The sequence below is a fragment of the Lygodium microphyllum genome, chromosome 3 (genome assembly GCF_053477565.2).
Source record: "Lygodium microphyllum isolate KBCC chromosome 3, Lygodium_microphyllum_v1.1.10, whole genome shotgun sequence".
In the NCBI taxonomy this organism is placed as follows: Eukaryota; Viridiplantae; Streptophyta; class Polypodiopsida; order Schizaeales; family Lygodiaceae; genus Lygodium; species Lygodium microphyllum.
The window spans coordinates 22,463,426-22,480,240 of NC_141137.1; the positions used below are offsets into that span (position 1 = coordinate 22,463,426).

General features: G+C 41.2%; 1 protein-coding gene across 3 annotated transcripts; it reads left to right on the forward strand.

The window, feature by feature from the left end:
• Window positions 1–2,867: 2,867 nt before the first annotated feature.
• LOC148038146 (uncharacterized) lies at window positions 2,868–5,273 on the forward strand. 3 transcript variants are annotated; one of them, XM_087669537.1, is made up of 5 exons: window positions 2,868–3,029; window positions 3,165–3,262; window positions 3,367–3,911; window positions 4,006–4,122; window positions 4,503–5,273. In XM_087669537.1, exons 3-5 carry the CDS (start codon window positions 3,369–3,371, stop codon window positions 5,049–5,051), a joined length of 1,209 nt encoding a protein of 402 aa, XP_087525663.1. In that variant the 5' UTR covers window positions 2,868–3,029; window positions 3,165–3,262; window positions 3,367–3,368; the 3' UTR covers window positions 5,052–5,273. The 3 variants fall into 3 exon arrangements, with proteins under 3 accessions (XP_087525663.1, XP_087525671.1, XP_087525656.1); XM_087669545.1 differs by lacking the exon at window positions 3,165–3,262 and having other exon boundaries at window positions 3,349–3,911; XM_087669530.1 differs by lacking the exon at window positions 3,165–3,262 and having other exon boundaries at window positions 2,869–3,029.
• Window positions 5,274–16,815: the final 11,542 nt, after the last annotated feature.

Genomic DNA, 16,815 nt, shown 5'->3' on the forward strand with positions numbered 1-16,815 from the left:
CTCTCTCTCTCTCTCTCTCTCTCTCTCTCTCTCTCTCTCTCTCTCTCTCTCTCTCTCTCTCTCTTTCTTCCTTCCTTGATCACTTTGGCTCCACTTGAACACCTACTCATCAATATGGGCTCCATTGTCGGTGAACATGTCATGCATTCGATGATGCCATTTGATTCTCTCTTTCTCCCATCTTATCCAATTGACCTTATTAAATATCCACATGTGGCCCCCCTTTTTTAGGTGTGCTAGAGCTGTTGGGATCCTCACTTTAACTCCTGCTCTCGTGACAACATTGTGCTTTCAGTTCCTCTTTGGCATGATAGCTTCTCTCTTTCCACGTAGTTACAATGATATTCCTTTCAACTTAAGCCATCCCTTTGACATCTAGCTCTTCTTGAAAGAGATCTAGCCTATCTTTTAAAAAAAAAAATATTTAAAAATTTAAATTTCTGTTTATTTTCTTATCTCTTCCTCTCATGTTTGAATGTCTATTGCACTCAAACGATTACACTCAAATGCAAACTTCCCATTCTATCTAGAAGGAAATCTTCTCCTCTCTCATGTTTAGCTTTTTCGTTTATTGCATTCTTCTTGTGGATCTCTTGATTAGCATTCAACATGCATCCTTTCTCTACTCTATTCATACTAATCCAATGCCATATTTCAATCAATTGCAACCAGAAAAACATTAACACAAACTCTCTTTATGTTTTTCCTAACCTAACCATGTACATTTTGGAACCCACTAATGTGCAAGCAAAAAATCGATCTCCCATTGATTTCTTGCTCACCCTTCATAGCATGCTTCTTATTCCTATGCACAGTAGAGAAGTGAACACTTCAAATAGATTCCATTGTCCTAGTAATAGAACCAAAATGTCATGTCACAACTATGCTCGACAATGGGATAAGTATGAGGCTCCTATTGCTTCACCAATTTTGACTATCTGACGCAAACTAGCTCTCACCTAGTCTCTCACCTGTATCTCAAAATGATTGGCTACCCTCACTAGCAATAACAACAACCAATAGTATGGAGATTGTAGTGGACACACCTCGAGCGAGCTCATCATTGTAGACCCTTGCAAGTCGAAGGATATCTCACGATCCTTGTGTAGCTATCTTGTTCTACAAGCTCTCCATCCAAATGTGCTCACCACCATGAGCCTTAGGCTACCGTAATGAGAAGAATGCAAGAACAAGGAAAGAGAAGAGAACCACCAAGCACTTCACTCCATGCCCCTCATACTTATAGTTGCACTCTCTCCCTCACACACGCACACACACACTCTCATGCTCCCTCTCTCAACACAACACACGAGAGCTTAATGCTATAGATGCAAAAAATTAGACAAAGAAAGCTCATACAAAGTTGGCACACACTCAAATGATATGTTCCATTATCTTTCCTCCCTTTTATACATCCTTTTGAGGGTTTCTACCCTTTTTGGTCCCATTGGGCATGTAGCCCATTCTAATGGCTCCATGATGGAATCTTCTTCAATATAGAGGTATAGGAGCTACATGGGACTCTACTCACACAAATATTATAAATTGTATGATAGTGAGCTTGACTTTCAATTTTTATCGACCACATTGGTCAACTTACATTTGGTAATGTGGACAAAAAATTTAATCCTTTTTATTGTTGGTCATTCCCTTGCTTCCCTATATACTTCTGGTTTATGATGGGATAACAGAGTTTCAGTATTGCATCTTGGATTTTCCTGCAAAGACAAAGCCCTACAGTTTCTCACGGATTATTCTAGAGAGGAGTGTCCTAATTCTCATGGCCAATGCTTTAGCTAGCACCTTGTAGATGAAGTTAAGCATGGTGAGTGACCTCTTATTGGAGACTTTAGTCTTGAAGGGAGATTTGGGGACTAAGGCATGCAACATGTTGCCTGATCTTTTGACGTAGTTTAATAAGGAGACCAAGTCTTCAACACACACATCCTAGAGCTTCTAAAAAATTTCCATAGGTAGAGACCATCGAGCCTAGGGGGTTTTTCTATCATTCACTTGAGAGCCCAAGTGGCAAGGCACTATGGAAGTAGGAAGTTGAAGGACTTCATAGTTGTATCTCTTGCCATCCCCCCATGAAGTTCCATGACAAGTGGAAAGAGGAGCACCTCTTTGCATCCATTGCCACATGGAAAACAAGGCTCAAGGATGTGTGGAAAGCCACATCCTCTATCGGAACTAACCTCTTTAGATGGAGACTTATGCTAAAATAACTACCTCAATGGGCTTAGCTAAGCTTAAGGATGTTGATCAACCCCTTTGTCCCTTTTGTAAGAGAGGGGGATGAGTCTAAGAAACACCTTTTTTGGGAATGCACGCACTCGATGACAATCTGGAAGAAAGTTAGATGTTGACTTAGTGGGGTTAATCTAAGGGCTCACTTTGACTTTATAGATTTGTTGATCAAGGTTCATTGGATGATAACTCTTGGCCTCTCTTCTTGTTGGTGGTGTCAGTGGTCACTCTGAGGCTCATTTGGAATAGAGGAATGACATGGTCTTTTACAGGAATGACTATAAATTACCTTTTGAATGTACACGCTTGTTGTATGGCGATTTGGTAGTAGTTCTTAGCTTTGAAAGCTCTAATCATTGGGCATATAAGCTTTTTGGCAAAAAACTATTGCCTAAGGGTTAGCACCCTGCTGCGTCCATCGATGCTCTACTTATTACCTACTTTCATTAATATCAACCACATATAAAAAAAAACCATTTTCGTTGAAAAATAAAGTTCATTTTATTTGAAGTTAAACCTTGGTGCTTCGTGACTAGGCCCAAAAAGGGGCCGCCGTTGGGCACCCTTGTGGGCGGCTGGCAGCTATAGACCCAGAAATCTAAAAAAGGGTCTCACCGCGCCAACGTTCTTCTCCGTCGAGCTGCTCCGCACTTCCTTCTCCTCTTTGTGGCTTCAGTATTTTAGGGTTAGGGTTTCCCAACACCTGTCCACAGTTTTACTGTCTGGGACGCTCGGCGTTCCATCGTTGTGCAGCAGAGCCGGTGTCGTTGTCTCTCAAGGTACTCCGTTTCTCTCTCTGTCTCCGTCCCTATCTCTGGCACGTGTCATGCATCTTGTCCATGTCGTGCCTTCTGTATTGTCTCGTTTTGCCTCTTGTCTTCGTATTCATGTTCTTTCGCCGCCTCTGCATCTAGCTGGCTCGTTTCAGCGGACCGAGCTGTACATGTGCTTTCGAAATCGAGGGAAATTGATCGTCTTACTTAAGAAATAGCAGATTGCTACGCTTCTCGTAGTTAAGCTCGCCTTCTCTGCATTTTTGAACTTTCCTCTAGCCTCTTCTGCTGTAAACAGTTGTTTCGCTCCTGACTCTAATCTTAGTCTTGTGGATTTGCTCAGCTATGGCGAAGGGACGAAAGCTCAAGCGCGGGGGCAACAAAGTCAACCCCGAGGCTGCATCCGAGGCCAAGCAAGAGGCAAAGACAGAACCGAGTACAATTGAGAAGCCGACCGAGGAGCCTAAAGCTGCCGCGGCAGCAGCGCCTTCAAAGGAAGCCGAGAAAGCAGAGTCCAAAGGAGCACCTGAAAACGAGAATGCGAAAGAGAAGTCCGGTAAGAAGCGTAAGCGTCCAATGAAGGGGAAAAAGAAGTTTGGTAAGAAGCCTGTCGCAGATGGCAAGCAAGCTTCTGCTCCTAAGCAAGAGCTTGCGGGGATTATATTTATGTGCAACGAGGTCACGAGGAATGATTGTTTCAAGTACCATGTTTTTGGCTTCCCGGAGCAGAAGAAAAGCCTAATCGAACGAGTGACGAAAGGGATGAGGCTTTTTCTTTATGACATAGACAAGAAGCTTCTGTTTGGAATCTACAAGGCTAGCTCTGCGGGAGGAATGAACCTGGTGCCTGAGGCATATCAAGATTCAGACCGGAAGTTTCCAGCTCAGGTCTTTATTTTCTTTTGGGCCTTGAAGCATGTATAGCTTGCAGGAAAATTGATTGCTCATCTCTTATGCTGACTATATTGTCTGCCGGGTATAGGTTCGCTTCCGTATTCACAAGGAATGCATGCCACTGGAAGTTAATGAGTTTAAACAGGCCATTAAGGACAATTACTTCAACCGTGGCAAGTTCAATGTTGAGCTCAATGCTGAGCAGGTAATGATGTGTGGTTAGCATTATAGCTCCTGGTTGCCCCCAGGTAGACACTGCCTATGTATGATTCTGTAGTGATGTTTGTAAGGCTGTTCTATGAGTGTTGGTTACTCCATGCAGAGGTAGTGTTCAGACATCTGCTTCCTGTAGGAGGAAAGTTGTGAAATTATCTGGTTTTTTCAATGATTCTTAAAGCAACCAGGAAACTGCTTAGAATGCTTGTTGTGTATTCAGTAGTCTTCCTTCATTTCTATGTACGTGTCTTTTTTCAATTTGACAGGAAACTATCTGGGTACTTGCTGTGATTGTGTGGAAATCATTAACAAGTCTTTGAAGTTGAAGAAACAAGTGCTTGGGTGATAAAACTTCATGGCATTTGACAGGTTGATAGGCTAGTCAAGTTGTACCGACCCCTGGATGAGCGAGGACAGGCAAAGCCGAAGCCCAAGCCTGGTAATGTAGGTAAGCGCGAACCTGTAACCAAAAGCAATGTGTCACGTGGACCTCCACGGGTGCGTGCTCCACCTCCCCGAGTTGCAGCTCCAGCACTGCCTAGGGCAACTCTGTATGCCCGTGATTATGCTCCTACTTATGTTAGGGAAGATCTTCGTAGTGGTTATGTTGCTGCCCCACTCGTTCCAAATCCAGATCTGGAGCTTCTGGAAGCTGAAGCTATCAGGCGCAGGCAATTGCAGGAGGCTGCAACTTTGGAGCCATACATGGATCCAGCATTCAGACATGCCGATGCTCTACATAAAAGGTATGCAGACAGTGTGTATGCCGACAGTTTACCAAGGAGGCCTTTGCTTCAAGAAAGTCTTTATGGCCTTGACTATCAGAGGGAAGTTCCATACAGAGATACCTTGCATGCTTATCCTGGTGGATTGGGTTATGATAGCATTGCTGCCTCCCAGCTGTTGCGATACCCATGATTGTATTGGAACTTATTTAGAGAGGTTTTCAGATAGATGGTACAGTCATTCAGTTTTATATCATGTGCCCTCCGACCAACACTTCTATGATTTCTGAATTTAGAACATTGAACTTTTGCCTGCTGCTACTAAATGCAGTTGTTTGATATACTGCTTTCTGGGCACAGTTTCTGTATCTTTCTTTTTCTTTTCAATAGATAGTAATGTCTGTGCTTCTCTTCAGGTTTTGTACAAGCATATTGTTGTTGAAGCCTTGTGATATCTACAGTATACTTTCTGGCTATTCTCGTTTTAAAGACATCCTAGCTCACAACAGTAGATTTTTGAAATAAATTGTGTATTTTGCCTTATGCAAAATAGCACGTGTCTTAAATAATCCTGAATCACAGGTTTAGTAATTGCATTGATGTGCGAGGGTGTAACAGGCTTCAGTGAATGAAGTAACGTGTTTTGATATAATTTGAGGCAACTAGCAGTGAAACGTTTTAAGATACTCAAGGGTGAAATACTTTAATATTATCCTCTTTGTTTGAGGGAAATGACACTCCTAGAGATGCAGAGGCAAGGTTTGCCAGGCTTCAGTGAATGAAGTGACATGTTTGATATAGTTTGAGACAACTGGCACAAAACATTTTAAGATAACCAGAAGTGAAATATTTTAAACATCCTCTCTGTTTGAGGAATTTGGCCCTTGTAGACATGCAGGGTATGTATCTTGAATGATACTTGTTGAAATTGCTTAGTTTTTTGAGGATATTTATTGTTTGGAATATATGTTTTAGCTCCCTTATCATCCGAGCATACTTGATTCCGGGTTGAGATAGTTGGTCTTGGTGTCAGTGCACATCATAGCTTGGAACTGTTTATCGTATGTGATTGAAAGGCTTACACATGAGCACACGAGGTAAGCACAATCTAGGGGTGCTCAGAAAGGACAATACCTGGTTGGGGCTAGTGATATTTGTGGGTGAAAAGAATGGTGTAATATCCATTGTGGACCACATTTCATTGGGCCAGAATGTGAGACAGCTACTGTTGGTAACAGTGACTGTTGATCAAAACGCCCATGAGAAATTGTTTATATTGATGTTGAAGCTACTCATGACAGGCCAGTAAAATCTATGGGTGTTCAGGTCAGTAAAATCTATGGGTGTTTATGACAGCTACTGTTGGTAACAGTGACTGTTCAAAACGCTCATGAGAAATTACTCAAGTCAGGTCAGTAAAATCCATGGGTGTTTTTAAAACCTAAACAATCATCTGCACTAGACCATAAATCTAAACAATTGCAGATAACTATCTATTGTTATGGATAAAAAATAGCAGAAGGAAATCTGGTACTTGAAAGGTGCACATTGAAGTAACCCACCCACAATGAGGGTAAGTTCTGGAGAGAGCTCTGCATGCTTTTGCTTGTGCCTATCTGTTGTACCCTGAGGCCTGCAGGAGAAATTGAGCCTGTAGAGGTCTGTGAAAGCTCCGAAGGCAAGCAGGGATGGTATAGAGGTAGTCATGCGCGAAAGGTAAGGGTCCTGACATCCAAGCCAATTCAAGAAGGGATGGTATGGAGGTAGACATATGCTGCATATGCAAAAGGCAAGGGCCCTGACATCCAATTGGACTCGAGGCAAACAGTTGCCTTTGGCACACGCTGCATATGGAAAAGGCAAGGGCCCTGACATCCAAGCCAATTCAAGCAGGGATGGTAAGGAAGTAGTCATACGCCGCTGCATATGCAAAAGGCAAGGGCCCTGACATCCAAGCCAACTCAAGCTTTTGCCAATGACATGGCAAAGGTCTCTTATGTGAAAAAAACACTTGTGACTGGAGCCAAGACCCCGTAGATGAGTTCTCCAAATGGTTTGCTGGCACTTATTGGTCTTACTGTAATCTGGTGCATTTCAAGTTTATTGGGGAGGGGTTTTTCCAAGATTTATCGGGGGTCTTAGTCTGAAAGATGTTGGGTGCTTGTTTGCTCTGTGGGGTTTCGAGGTAACCTTGTACATTGCCCTCCTTGGTCTGCTACATTCACTCCTAATGAAGTGCTTCTCTTTGAATCCTCTATTTGGGAGTCCTTTCCCGACATCCATGTTGTTGAAAATGATATCAGAATTATCACCTCTGCTCTTGGCAAAGTCTTATGTGTGCTGCCGCCTAGTTCCAATCCTAAAAGGCGAGTTGGAACTTGCACGTGAAGCACGGTTCTCTAACTTTCTGGAACTTATTTGTGAAGTACGGTTCTCTAACTTTCTTGATGTCTGATATATGTCATTGCTAAGTTTTGCCCTAAAAAAGGAGGCAAGGATGACATGCAGAATGCACAGTAGATCTCTAGTAAACAAGAAGTGGACAATCGATCACATTCTTCTGCCAAAGAGCTGTGTATCAGAAACGAAGAGGGCCGCAAAGCTGGCTGCCTCGGCACCTACCTCGAAGGAGAATAAGGCTCACCTGTCACCTTCTATTGCTGGTTCAGACGAGAACAAAAATGGCATGCAAGGCAACAGGGTTCTCCAACCTCTTGACTCCAACAAGAAAAGGTTGAGCAAATAAGAGAAGAATGGTGGCAATGAAAATTAGAACCCGGATAAATCCATTGACATCAAGCACTCAGGATCAAGAATCTCGATTACGCAAAGCTTGCAAGGGGGAGACCAAAGTTCAACTTGCATACTCCCTTGCACATCAAGCACAAAAGATCAATAATCTCAATTAGGCAAAGCTTGCAAGGGGGGAGATCGGACCGGAGTTCAACTTGTTTACTCCCTTGTAAGGGGATTCAGGGGGAAAAAATGGATATGCATCGGTTGTCCCTTTGGTAAGTATACCTTGTTGTGAGTGCTTTTCCAAACGCTTGTGAGAGAGGTAAAGGAGGGATATTGATGTTTGCCAAACAATCGCTGCAAGCCAGAGTCACATATTTTGGATCTTGTGGTAGTGCTTGTATACTCCCTTGCAAGGGGATTTAGGAGGTTAAAATGGATGCATTTGATGTCCTTTTGGGAAGTATGGTTGGTTGTGAGTGCTTTTCCAATGTCTGCAAGAGGGGGAAAGGAAGGACATATATATATTATGTCTATGCACCTAACATTTCTTGATCGAGACAAGTACTTGGATATGGATTGAAACGCATTTGCAAGGTGATTGATCTGGTTTGTTTGGGGACTAGAACATGACTACAAGGCTTGACGACTAGTCGCATGGGAGTGGCAACATGATTGGATAAGAGAGGTGTTCTTGGAATGAGCTATACTTGGTTGTGAGTGCTTTTCCAATGTTTGCAAGAGGGGGAAAGGAAGGATATTGATGTTTGTCAAACAGTTGTTGCAAGCTAGGGTCATGTATCCTTGTGGCAGTTTTATTGGGGTTGCCTAGTAATCTCTAATGAGACATTGGATTGCACATATATATGTCCATGCACCTAACATTTCTTGATCGAGACAAGTACTTCGAGATGGATTGAAACGCATATGCAAGGTGATCGATCTGGCTTGTTTGGGGACTAGAACATGACTACAAGGCTTGAAGACTAGTTGCATGGAAGTGGCAACATGATTGGATAAGAGAGAGGTGTTCCTGGAATGAGCTTAGAATGTATGTTGGCATAGTGGATACTATTGATTTGTCAACCCAAAATCAATGTAGCTATGTTAGTCGGCATAATAAACATCTAGATGAGACATGGAGAGGGGCTTGATTAGCTCGTTTCTATGTCTCATAATGATGTTGCGTGGTTGTGCCCAGAGATAAGATATCAGGTTGTATCTGGTTCTTGCTAAGTAGATGAAATCAGATCAATACCCGTCTTGCTTACTCTCAGGATGATATGTACACTCTCATTGAGTAAAGGCTTGTCCACATTTCTGTTCAATACTAGTTTTCTTTTTTATAAGCTCTTTGTTCAGAATGTGAAGATTGAAGACGAAAATGGCAATAGATACTATGAAGAAGTTGAGATCTCTAAGCGGTCAAAGATCTGCAGTCTATGCACATACGGAAAGAACCATCTTTCTTTTGAACAAGTAAGATTGGAGAGAAGTATAGAGAAGAGCTAGGATGAACTAATCCTTTATCCAACAGTTTGTTTATCTGTTTTAGGATCTCCTCTTGCTGACTTGCACTTACTCGGTAAGGCGGTTGGTTAGGATAAGATTAGTTTTGTGATCTTTCCGGCACTTAGGAGGTAACTCTCCTGGGAGTGAATCACTAAAACAATCTTCATATTGTTTAACAAAATCATGTCTGGCTTGATCAATTGAAGAAAGGGTTTTTTTTAAAGTCTGAGACTTAGAAGCATTAGTTGGTATTGTGTATTCATTAGAGGCATCAAGTGCCCTTGAATCATTACCTTCTTTTGAATCTCACAAAAATCATGTATGCAGAAATAGCTTTCTTCATTTCTTTAGAAATGCTAACATGACTAACCATTGGCAAAGGCCAATATTATGTTCCGACCCTTGAATTGAAATGCAAGGGTCTTCTTAACAAAATAAGGAAGAGGTCTAATCTTGTAATGCCAAGGTATGCCTAAGATAACATCATAGTTACCAATGGGTGCAAGTAGAAAAGATTCTTGGTCACGGTAATCCCCAATTCTAAGATTCAACTTCCCTTGGATAGGAGTAGAATTGGTTGTAAGTCCTTCAAATGCCGAACCTGATCCAATTGGTGTTTCCAATCGATCTGGGTGGAATTTCTTGTCTTTCAGCAGTATTTGTTGATACAAAATTATCTGTGGACCCTGGATCAAAGAGTATCAAAACTCGTTGATTGTTGAGTGTCCCCCAACCCTTTAAGAGTTAACTTTTCTTCTCATTTGAATGAGTGTTAGCTTGCACATCCGGAATAGAATTTGAGGACGGCGGAGGAGGATCTTTAACCACATTTTCTTCCTTTCTTTTGTGAGGACAATCAGGCTTCATATGCTCTAACTCACCACCAAGAAAGCACATTCCTTCCTCTTTGTACTGTTGTATCTCAGAGGGTGAGAGATACTTGCGCTTCTTCTTATTATCCTTCGGCTTTGAATATATTGGTCATGGGTAAAGGTAGGTCTTCTTCGATTAGTTCTATCTCTTGGTTGATCATAGAGTTGCTCTTGTCTAGCTCTATAAGAACTCATCTCCAACTTTCGAGATGTACCAGGTGTATGCAAACTTTCAGTTATGATGGTAGACTCCATCATGCGAGATAAGGTTTCATGTGGATACACATTTATGGTTCTTTATAAATGAGGGAGTAGGCCAGCTTCAAACTTCCTTTTCTTCTCTTCATCGTTGATCTCCATGAAAGGAGTAACCTTGAGAAGAGTAGACCAAAACTTGTCCACATAACTAGTGACCTTCTCATGCTCTTTCTGGCCTAGCCAATCCCACTCCTTCTTGACATCATTCTCAAAATTAGGAGGCAAAAACTGAGCATAAAACTTCTTCTTGAACTTTTCCCAAGTTGTAGGTTTCCTTCCCTCCAAAATGAGAGTCAACCACCAATTGCTAGCGGTGTCTTTCAAGTGCATGCCTACATGCATGAGCTTGGACTTTTCTGAGAAATTACCATCAGAAAAAGCAACTTCAAATCGCCTGACAAAGGCTAATGCCTTAGTAAAAATCTCTCTTACTATAGTAAGAGTCAAACTTTATGTCCTTATCCCCAAACTGGAAAGTCTTAAGTCTTCTTAAGCTTGCTCCTCTTATGGTCCCTCTTTGTCCGTTTGCGGATTGCACGAGACTTAAAACCAAGAGAGTAAAAACTAGAAGACGATCAGGAGGAGAAGGAACTTGTGTAATCAGGGGAGTATTTAGTTATTGAGGGAGATGACTCCCTCCTTATCCGCCTCACTCGAGGTGAGGCCTTTTTACTCTTCTTGACTCGAGAATCCTTATTCCTTCTAGGGTGCTTCTCAACAATTGGATGCTTTGCACCTTCACCATCAATTGGTGCAATGGTGTTTTCTCCAGTATCACCGTCTTTTGGAGGATTCAGTCCTTCATAAGTAGCTTCTTCCCTTGCCCTTTAGCTTTCAATCAATTGATGTACTTCAGGAATTTCCAATAAGATACGTACTCTGTCAATTGAGCTTGTAATTGCTTACTTGTAGGTGCTTCATCAGTTGCCATATTTACCTTCTTCTTGCAAGGATCGCCTTTGCTTTGAGAAAAGCAAAGAGACATGCTCTGGTACCACTGTTATAATATCCGAGACACACTCAACTTTCTTAATAAATGAAAGAAAAGAAATATGTAGAGAAAGAGAGAGAGAGAGAGAGAGAAATTGACAACACACAAGGGACAGTGCCCTCCCTTGTGGAGTTATATTATTGATAAGGAGCAAGCTCCTCCGTTATACATAAACCAGTTCTTACTTGTAGATCTTGGAAACAAGATCACGGTTGCTTGCACGGTATACAATCGGCTAACACTTGCACAACTTGGAAGTTGGCACCTTTTGATCCTTCTTGAGTCTCCTTCTCTCCTACAAAATATGTGTAGGGCTCTCCTCTCGGCGCTTGATTTTAGCAGAGCTTCCACATCACTTGCACCTTCTCTTCTCCTCTTGGAACTTGATTTCAGCAGAGCTTTCGCAGCACTTGCACCTTCTCTTCTCCTCTTGGATGCATGCAAAGTGATGCTTCCTTCACCTCCCTCACACCCAAGGAGAGCCTATTCTTTTATAAGCTTTCAAGAGCTTCTCTTCTTGGAGAGAGACTTGAGTTGATCTTCATGTAAGATGTGGCTGTTCCAGGACCTACTCTGCAACACCAATTTCGAGATATCTCTCTGTGTGTTGTTCGGATGAAAAACCGTTCAACACGAAAGTTGTAGATCTCGTTGTTTTCGATAACCCGTGCGAGCCGTTTTTAGAGATCCTCTTTTTTTCGCGAGATATTTTAAAAATGGATTCACCATGTCTTTTAAAAAAAAAACCTGCTTAAACTTCACTCTTAACTTGTGGTCCATGCAACCACCTTAAGGGGAGCTCATTAAATTGCCTTAGGCCTCAACCTTAAGATTGGCTTCTACACAAAAGCTTATGCCATTTTAGACCTTAGAAAGAGAAAATCACTTCTCTCCTCACTTCCAAAGGATCATGTCTCTTGTCTTTCTTAATGAAAGAAAAGACTTGAAACCTTGACTTGTAAGGGAGAGGATGACCCCAAATGAATGCAATGCTCATTACACACAAGTAAACATTCCCAGGCGTCCTCTGATGCACACATAAATACATATACACAATGGTAATGCACTTCCTCTTCTTAGAACTTAATCCATCTTCACTTATGTACAATTCCTTGGTTCTTGTGTACACTCTTACACTTGGCAGCCACTTCTTTCCCCCTTCATAACTTGTACTGCGTGTACCGGATATCCCTGTCATAGTGCTATGATCATCCCATTAAGTGATGCACTAGGAATGGTGGTCTCTAAATGGTCTCATGACCATGCTAGATCATCAACACTTAAAGAAAAGCGAGTCATTAATTTATTGCCATAAATTTATTGAATAGAGAATAAGCAATCAATTTAGTGAAAATTTGCAAGGGACTCAATGGTGGAGCAAAAAGGCACCTGTTTTGGGGCCAGGTGTATAAACCTAACTTTGATGTCATGTTGGTGCAAGAGCACAAACTTCATAAATGGAGGGGTTCAATATTTCATTACAAGGACTACATCTGCTTTATTTGGGGTTACCATGGGAGCCAGTTTGGGTGTATGACATCCATCAAGGGCAAGAGGAATCCAACTTTGCTATACCACTCTCTTGAGAGGAGTACCTAATGGTCAACATTACCTAGGATAATGAACCTCTCTTAATTATCAATGTATATGGCTCAAATGACTAGAGAATCAGAAAGCTCCAATGGTCCTAAACTGTGGATATCATAGACGGTAACTACATCGTGGGGACAAACTTCAATATAGTGATGCACTGCAAGGATGTAGCATCAGATTCTTCGGTGGCATATCGGGAGGAATTGGAGGCTTAGAATTTGATGGTAGAATGTGGCGGACTTGAGGGATCTAATTGAATATCTAGGCATTACGCAAGCCTCCTTCGCTAAATACTCTCTCTCTCTCTCTCTCTCTCTCTCTCTCTCTCTCTCTCTCTCTCGGGATATCAGGCTAGACTTGACAATTGATATTGTTCACAAGTAGGAGAATGGGCTCTAAACGTAGTTTAGATTATGATTGATATCAATTGTCTTCTCTCAAATCATCTTCTTGTCATTTTGGACATGCAAACGTTTGAGCCATTAAGGGAGGTGACCTAAGTGGTAGAGTAATTGACCCTTGGGAACTTTTGTTACCACAATTCAACATGCCATCACCCTTCAAGGTATTTGGCTCACATCCAAGGAAAGGAAAGAGGAAGAATGGGCAAACCATAGAATGGAATCTCTCTCAAGGGTGATAGGGATTAGATCCCTATTGTAGGAGGAAATTGAAGGCCTCTGCATTGCTCTGAAGATTCATTGTGCAGCTTCTCAAAAGGAAGATTGAGAAGCTCACCTTGCTATTTAGCCAATGACTAATGCTCGATCCCGATTGCATCTCTCCACAATTTATTAAGAGTCTCTGAAGAGGCAAAGAAGGAAATGCTTGGTCGTCCTCCAACTAGATAATGGGCAATGGGTCTCCAATCAACAACAAATAGCTTATGCATGTCGAGCTCACTTTGCCATATAGTATCAAAAGGGGTCTCAAGCAAAGTCAACCTTGGAGCAATTCAAAAGTTGCTTCATGTTGTTACCAAGATCATCACGGAGGTTGACAAGAATAGCTTAACGCCTCCTTTTACCATGATAGAACTGGTAGAGGCACTTAAGAGATTTGATAGCAAAAAATCATAGTCCTAATGGAACAACTATTGAACTCCTACACTTCAACTGGGAGGCACTGGAAAAGCAAAGCATTTGTACCATGACAAATAGTTATTGGCAAGGAGGGGAAATTCATTTGTCATGGGTGGAGAGTACTATCACTCAGATTCCAAATGTAGGCAAAGTGTGCAGCTGAAGGACGAGACACCAATATCTTTGTTGAATACAATTTACAAGATTTTGGCTAAAGCCATGGCGAATAGATTAATGCCTCTGATGAGCAAACACAAAGGGAAGAAACCTACAGGACAATGTTCTTAATGCAATGGTTGTGATTGAATGGGCAAAAGCCTCAAGACAAGAGGTAGTGTTTCTCCAACTTGACATTGAAAGAGCTTTTGATTGAGTGAGATGGCACTACATTGAAAGAGTACTAGAAAGGATGGGATTTGAAAGCCAAATTGCTAGTCTCCTAAGGTTGGTGGCACACAAGCTAGCATTTCCCTTAATGGCTGCTACTTCACCCATTTTCAATTTCTTGTGGGGTCAGGCAGGGATGCTCGCTAAGTCCTCTGTTATTTGTGGCTGCTACTCAATCCTTATTTTACACACTGATAGGCTTGCTGAAAATGGAGAGCTCCAGAGCATACATCACAGAGGGAAGCAACTCCTTGGAGAAGGTTTTGTTGATGACTTGCTAATTGTGCTAAGAGCCCAATAGGAGAATATTGAGAAGGTGATGGAGATCCTAAGGATATATGTCATGAGGACACGTATTTTTCAAATCTCATTTGATATGTGGATTAATTTTTAATCACATGGTTAAGTAAATGTTGCACATGTGAGGTGTAACTAGGGTTAGAGTAAATTTACAAGCATAGGACACGAGGAAATCATGAGATGTCAAAGGCAAAAGTTACTATAAGTTATGTTGCACAAGTACTTGGTGGTATCTAGTACGAATTGTTGTCCTAGGTCATTCATTTGGCCATAAGTGTTAGTTGGTGACACTAGAGAAATGGCATTGAATGGTATCTAACACCAATTTGATGGTCAAAGATAGTGCAGAGACACTCGAGAATGGAAGTTGCCTAGCCAATTTAATTATTGGCCAATCAGATTTTTTTTAAGGGCATCAAAATAATTATTAGATTAATTTTTAATATTTAAATACTAAAATTAATATTTAATTATGAATAATGTTAGAAAGACCATTTGGAATGATTGTCACTTGTCGAAAATGCCCATGCAAGGTTGAAAAACGTCTTTAGAGGTTGGAGAGAGGCATTTTATTGTATTCAACCTACAAGAGAGAAAGTGAGGAGATTGTTCTGGTTTAATTTGTAGCCATTGGAGGACATTCTGAGTTAGCAGGGGCAGGAGAAGACCAATCAACAATAGGTGATAGTATCTATAGGTTGCTAAGATAGAGCAATAATAGTAAATGACCGATTTTCTTAAGTTCTTTACATCTACAAGCTATCGAGACAAGGCAGCACAGTAAATGACAGATTTTCTTCAGTTCTATACGATGAAAGTCAAAATTTTCTCTCATAGCCTTGCTCCAAAGATTACATCATTGAGATCACCAGAGGCTAAGAAATTTGAGATTTCTCTACTGTGAACTCTAATTTGCAACAACAGAAATTAGAGTTTACAACATCCTCGGGAAGCGTACTAGAAATTGGAAGCTCCAATACTTGGATTCAATGGGGCTAAAGCTGTTTTCAATCAAATTCAGGTGGAGGAACCAATGAATCAATAAATTTGGGGCATTTTCTATCTCCTTCAAAGCGCATGAAGGCCAATTGACTGTCTGAATCAGGGGGCAAATCAGATAGAAGATTTATTGGCAATTTTGGATAGCAAGGAGAGTTGGAATATCAAAAGGGATTGGTAGAATCCCATTGTACATCAACTTCTTTTTCAATTAAGTTAAATAAATCCTGAAAGGGGTGCTGTTTTTGAAGCCAACACAGGGGTGTCCATTGTCCAAGATTGTAAGTTAATTTGCATTTCTCAGGTCTGTAATAAATGTTACTATTGTAACTAAGTTGTAATTAGGGAATTTCTACCCATCCACAGAAGGAAGGTTGGTTTCATGGTTTCATCAACATGATTACCACTCAATCCCTTGATTTGGTGGGCTTGAGGCACCTAATTGTAAGCCAAAGCTTTGTGCTAGTGCTGATTTTTACTCTAAGTTGAGAAATTACAGCAATATGTCTTCATATAGTGAGATGGACTCAAGCAATATGAACATTGACATGAAAATGAAGGAATGTAATGTCTGACCTTGGACAAAGCTTAAACCATGGACAACAAGCTGAAAATGTTGATGTTGGGCAAGATGCACGACCTTTAGAGCATAAGGAGATTGATGACCAAAAAGTGAAGAGGAATTTGATGACCAATTCAAGAATCGGATGAGGACAACATCAAGTCTCTTTACTGAATTGGCAAAGGATACTTAATTTACTCAATTTTTTAATGCTCCAAAGAAGGATAGCAAAGGCAAGAAGAAGAAAACATCTTTTACACCTTCGGGACAATAAGATGCACTGAAGATAATGGAAAACCCTTCATTTGAAGCTCCCAAAGATGCTAATGAAATAAAACAATTAATACCTACAGGGCAAGGAATCCAAATGCAAGGCCATCATAGAAGTGTCAATCCAATGGATTTTGGATAGCTGGGCATGCATGCTATGATGGAGTAGCGAGGATATTTTGGTAAAAGCATGTTTTTTCGTGCTATGGTTAGACAAGAGTCACATACAGAAATGCATGGCACAAATCTCTATGGTATACAACAACCAATGTATAGTGTGCAAGGCCCAATGTATTCGAGTATGGTTGGAAATATGCAAAACCCTATCGATAGTAGCATTAGCTTGATGCATGGGGCACAAAGTAGCATGTTTGGCCAATATTGCATCTACACCC